The sequence below is a fragment of the Sinocyclocheilus grahami genome, unplaced genomic scaffold (genome assembly GCF_001515645.1).
Source record: "Sinocyclocheilus grahami isolate Dianchi unplaced genomic scaffold, SAMN03320097.WGS_v1.1 scaffold225.1, whole genome shotgun sequence".
NCBI lineage: Eukaryota > Metazoa > Chordata > Actinopteri > Cypriniformes > Cyprinidae > Sinocyclocheilus > Sinocyclocheilus grahami.
In genome coordinates this window covers 1680345-1686226 of record NW_015505404.1, presented here as the reverse complement: position 1 = coordinate 1686226, position 5882 = coordinate 1680345, and the positions used below count along the sequence as shown (strand labels likewise).

Sequence of the window (5882 nt, the reverse complement as noted above, 5' to 3'; positions counted from 1 at the left end):
AGTCTATCAGTCGTATAATGCATGGCAATGGTAACAAAATCTATGAGACTAAAAAAACATGCACAGACAAATCCAAATTAAACCCTGCGGCTCGTGACGACACATTGAAGTCCTAAGACACGAAACGATCGGTTTGTGCGAGAAACCGAACAGTATTTCTATCATTTTTACCTATAATTCACCACTATGTCCAACTGCCTTGAGCGCGCGCACGGCATCCGGTGCGTGAGGTGTGTACGTGCTCTGGCATAGTTTACGCAAACGCCGGAAGTGATCTCTCGTGCGTATACGTTACTCATTGTTTACACAGTGCACAGTCATTGCGGAAGTGTTCCCTGCCACTGTGAAGATCTAAAGATATTTAGACGTACAGGTCATCACAATGGAAGACAATTTTGATATATCAACAGACCACGTGGATTTTTTTGCCCAACCATATTTATTTGAACCAGAATACTCAGAGATATGGAGGAAGCATCTACTGCAGCAGCACGTCTTCAAGCCTCAGAGAGATCTCTTCAAAAGTGGTGGTGTTCTTGTAGTAAGTGTTGTGAGATGCCAACAGAAGTGGAGAGCATCTGTTGTCACAAATGGAACATAGCAATACCACAACTACAAGACGCCGATGAGGACATTGCCGAGGGTGTCCCATCACACACCTGCCTGACTGAAGATCCAGACTTTTCTCCGCTGTTGAACCGCAGCGTTTTGCACGTTGTGTTTAGCTTGCTACGTATAAACTGGAGGCGACGTCCAAGGCCAGAGGGACCCAATGGCACGCTGTCAATAGTGTTGCATTTCTAATATATTGCAACGATTACAGGGGTGCATATGAACAAATTAGTTGGATTGAACAATGCGGATAAGCGCAAGTAAGTACCATTTTGATTAGCCGTCGTACCTACAATGACTGTGCACTGTGTAAACAATGAGTGACGTATACGCGCGAGAGATCACTTCCGGCGCTTGCGTAAACTACATCAGAGTGCGTACACGCCTCGCGCACCGGATGCCGACAAACCGATTGTTTCGTGTCTTAGGACATCAATGTGTCGTCACGAGCCACAGGGTTTAATTTGAATTTGTCTGTGCATGTTTTTTTTACGCTCATAGATTTTGTTACCGTTGCCATGCATTATACGACTGATAGACTGCAACGGTTGGAGTTAAAAATCATAATTTGTGTTCTACTGAAGAAACAAAGTCACCTAGATCTTGGATGCCCTGGGGGTAAGCAGAAAAACATCAAATTTTCGTTTTTGGGTGAACTATCCCTTTAAACTGTCTCCACTTTTAAGTGGAATATATTTTCCTCTTCACATGACTAAAGTGGTCAGTGTGCAGAAAACGCACCCCTTATTTCAGTCTCTTTCATTGAGTTCAGCCACCTGTGTGTGCGGTTTGGAGCGCCTGTAGAGGTGCAGATAGAGCTTCCTCTTATCTCTCTCTCTTGCTCCTGAAACCCTTTCTTCATTTAAGGAGATTGGGTTATGTAACCCCAAGTTATTTTTAGCCATGTTGTAGAGTTTGGCTTTGAACTAAACTGCACAAGCGTTTAAAGTATTTCCACAGAAAAGGACCAGCAACCTTGTGTCTGTAACTGAGATGATGCTTTGTTATCGGTTTGAGATAATAACTTTACTTACTGTTGGTTGCTTGGTCAAGGATGCTGTCAAGAAATATGCAAATATATACTATATAACCAAAAGTATGTGGACCAGCAGAAATTATTTACATTACAAGGAAGCTGGTCCTCCCTAACAGTTTCCTCTTCAGTAAACACACCAGACTTACTAAAGCATTTCTTTAGGACTGTAAGGAACAGAAAAGCCCCTCCCCAAACATTTGCTACAAAGTTGGCAGCACACAGTTCTCTAAATGTCATTCGTATGCGGTACATATTTTCGTAATTGCTACATAAATGACTAGTTGGTAAGCTCCCTGAACTGTTCTTTTTCGTAAGACAGTCACATTTAAATGGTAAACCCATTGAATTCCTTGTTATTTGTATCCATGTAATATGATTGTAGCAATGAAAATGACTCACTAGCTTGGCTGACCTTTCCTTCACAGAGTTCAAGTCTCATCACTGTCATTTTATCAATAGAACGATGGGTTCTCCATCTTTTGTAATCGTCTCCTCTCTTTTTGTTTTACAGCCTCAGACAGCAGTCAGAGGTTTCAGGAAACATGTTTTGCGTTTGCACTAACGCCTCAGCAGGTTCAACAGATTAGCAGTTCAATGTAAGTGTGGGGGGAGGGGGGGGGATATTAAATTACATAGTTGGACAAGGTAACATGGTTCAAGTGCTTGAAATACTCTAACTAATTTTGAGCTTGTAATAAATTTGAACTAAAAAAGCTATTTCAGCCAGAACTGAAACCCTGCTGAATTTAAAACAGCTGTTTAACAGTTTATCTTTTCTTTTTAGATATCTTCCTTTTGTTCTTGCATAGCAGACAATAGTGCTAATCAAACGTGCCCAAGCGAGCGATCCTGTAGAATGTCTGGTATGCTTTTCTCTCCTACGCTCTATCACATTCCTTTACTCCCACCCTCTTGTCTCGACAGGGACATCTCTGGGACCAAATGTGACTTCACCGTGCAAGTACAGCTAAGGTATGATAAGACAACAGTTTCCCACAAAAGATCCTCAATGCTCAGCTGGACTGGAAACATGCAGCAAAATAATTATTTAAAGAGTTTTTTTACTTGCAACCATTGTTTAATGTTTTGTGTTATCACAAAATCTTATGATAATGTAAAACTTAGTGTTTACCATATAAAATAGCAAATTCTTTGCTATTGAAAGTGTTGTGCGGTTGGATGTGTGTATTTGAATGTGTTGTATCTATTTTCTGATTTCCTGTGTTGAGGCTAACCTACCCCCCATTTTCGTAGCTTTCTTTTGTTTGGGTTTCTGAGAGAGTCTTGGGAATCATTCCCACACATTCCTAAAGGAATCTCAACACATATTTTTCAGGTTTTGCTTATCAGAGACAAGTTGTCCTCAGGAAGATCATTTCCCACCCAACCTATGTGTGAAAGTGAATGGAAAACCCTGTAACCTCCCTGTGAGTCTGGCTTTATTTTTGGTTACAAATCACCAGGAATCTTTCAGTCCATCTGCTAATGACAGACAAATTGTTTGAAACAATGATAAACAATATACTCGCATTTTGTCATTTTGCAGACGCTTTTATCCAAAGCGACTTACAATTTCCTTACAATTTATGGTGTAAGGAAAATATTACTATTATACTATATTACTATTATAACAAAACATATTTCAGATACAAACATTTATCTGTAGTTTATTGTTTTATGTGCTAAACTCAATGACGTTTTGTGGTTGTCCTCAGGGATATCTTCCCCCAACCAAAAATGGAGTGGAGCCAAAGCGGCCGAGCAGACCCATCAACATTACCTCCCTGGTTAGGTTGTCTACAACAGTTCCCAACACCATTGTTGTGTCATGGACGTCGGAAATCGGAAGGGTAATGAATGTAAATCTGTTTGAAATCTATTTCTTGATGGATTTAAAATTGAAAACCATCATCAGAATGTGTTTTAAATACTGTGTTGTCCATACAGAGTTACTCCATGGCAGTGTACCTGGTCCGACAACAGTCCTCCTCAGTTTTGCTACAGAGACTACGGTCAAAAGGCATTAGAAACCCAGACCACTCAAGAGCACTTAGTAAGTTAACTCTAGACTTATAACAGTTGGATTGATCCTTTATATAGCTGAATGTCTTCCACTTCAAGTATTTTGGAACATTTTCGCTATTTTGTTTAATTAAGTGATTATCAAAATAAAATGTTTTTCCAATAACCTGTAAAGTTACAGAGCTTACTTGAGCTGCCTGTTAGCAGTGTGTGGATATGAGGGGAGATATTCAATGTTGTGAATCAAGTGATGTGATTGATTCCATGTTTTGTGCTTTGTCTTCAGTCAAAGAAAAGCTTACCGCCGACCCTGACAGTGAGATTGCCACCACCAGTCTGCGAGTCTCCTTGCTCTGTCCGGTGTGTAATGGACCCTCAACCCTGAATAAAGATTTTATTCTCTTCAAAGGGTTCTGTTAAACCTTTTAATGTTCCTTTGGATACAATTGCATTAATCATTTTGTCAGAAAAATGAAACTTTCTTTTCACCAAGGCCACTGAGCCCTGCTTATGACTCTCTGACTTCCCATATTGTGTTCTTTGTCAATTTATAATCATCATTCAGTTATAAAATTTGAGAGCAATCTGTGGCCATATAATGTATGCTGATGTGTGTCCATCTGTGTGTAAATGAACAGCTCGGAAAGATGCGGTTGATGATTCCCTGTCGAGCGCTCACCTGCTCACACCTGCAGTGCTTTGATGCTACGCTCTACATCCAAATGAATGAGAAGAAACCCACCTGGGTGTGTCCGGTGTGCGACAAGAAAGCCCCATTTGAGCATCTAATTATTGATGGGTCAGTGCTGCTCTCACCTTTTATACCTGTGATTGTGGGCCATCTTAAATCTACAAACACTCCTGTAATTGTTTTTTGTTCTTTTTTTTCTTTCTTTTGAAGTACCAGTAATTTCCTGTGTATGAGCATTTATCACTAACATTCAAAAGTTTGGAGCTGGAAAATTTTTTTATTTTATTTTTTTAAATATAGTAAAACATTAGAAACATCTTTATTTTCTTTCTTACTTCACACGTATTTACTTCAATTCAGTTTCAATTCACAATACATTTTTCTTTAAAAAAAACAACTTTTGAACGTTAGTGTATGCCGGCAAATTGGGAAAAGTCTTGGGAAAGTTGTGTGTGTGTTTTTTTTTAAAGGTGTGTTTGTTTCTGTATAGGTTGTTCATGGAGATCCTGAGCAGTTGTGTGGACTGTGATGAGATCCAGTTTAAGGAAGATGGTAATTGGGCTCCTATGAGATCCAAGAAGGTGGTACAGGAAGTGTCAGCCTCGTCAAATGGCATTGAAGGTATTACAACAAAGACTGTTATATTTGTTAGGAGTTATGGAGGCAATAGACAGTTGTGTCTCATAGGGCTGTCGTGGTGAGGGAATTTCCCTTGCAGTAATTTTGAGTGCAATAGCGCGGTATCATCGCCATATATATATAATTTGTGTGTGTATGTTACGATATAACTAACGAGGTCATGTTCAGAAGACAATGAAACCGAAACCAAATAGCGTTGAAACAGGAAGTGAAGTAAACGGAAGAGAATGACAAAATAACGGTCCACATAACCGAACATAAACCTGACAATAAGATCGTTAGGCTATCGTTAGCCTATATGTATAACAGTTAGTCTAGTTGTAATCTGATCTCTTAATCTGACTGGACAAGAGACTTTCTAATGATATTTCCACCTGCGCACGTTCTAGACGGGCTGTCAGTCAGTGCAGTTAGTGTTGCGCCACAAGGTTTTCAGATACAAACATTTTTCCACAGCATTAACTACACAGAGCCGTTGTTCACTGATGAGCTGCGCAAAAAATTGCGCGAATATGAATGTGGTTTTGCGCAACTCGTCAGTGAACAACGGCACTGTGTAGTTAATGCTGCGCAATGTGAAAGCACGCACATGATGGAGATTTACCGCTGATTACAGAACCGGCTTTACTGATAAGATGTGCGTTAAATATCGCATGCGATTTATCGTGCAGCCCTAATTGACACCCTTCACAAGGAGGGTAAGCCACAAACATTAATTGCCAAAGAAGCTGGCTGTTCACAGAGTGCTGTATCCAAGCATGTTAACAGAAAGTTGAGTGGAAGGAAAAAGTGTGGAAGAAAAAGATGCTCAACCAACCGAGAGAACCGCAGCCTTATGAGGATTGTCAAGCAAAATCGATTCAAGAATTTGAGTGAACTTCA

The 5882-nt window shown here is 40.0% G+C and overlaps 1 protein-coding gene across 3 annotated transcripts in view; it reads left to right on the top strand.

Annotated features, from left to right (window-relative positions):
- LOC107596961 (E3 SUMO-protein ligase PIAS1-like) overlaps nucleotides 1-5882 on the top strand; it is a 34394-nt gene that overhangs the window by 18303 nt on the left and 10209 nt on the right. For 2 of the 3 annotated variants that reach the window (XM_016287838.1, XM_016287836.1), the window contains exons 3-10: nucleotides 2160-2244; nucleotides 2573-2620; nucleotides 2985-3075; nucleotides 3364-3507; nucleotides 3596-3701; nucleotides 3957-4030; nucleotides 4309-4469; nucleotides 4852-4982. In XM_016287838.1, coding sequence (XP_016143324.1) covers nucleotides 2160-2244; nucleotides 2573-2620; nucleotides 2985-3075; nucleotides 3364-3507; nucleotides 3596-3701; nucleotides 3957-4030; nucleotides 4309-4469; nucleotides 4852-4982 — 840 coding nt within the window. The remainder of the gene's footprint in view (nucleotides 1-2159; nucleotides 2245-2572; nucleotides 2621-2984; nucleotides 3076-3363; nucleotides 3508-3595; nucleotides 3702-3956; nucleotides 4031-4308; nucleotides 4470-4851; nucleotides 4983-5882) is intronic. The other variant, XM_016287837.1, reaches the window with a different exon arrangement.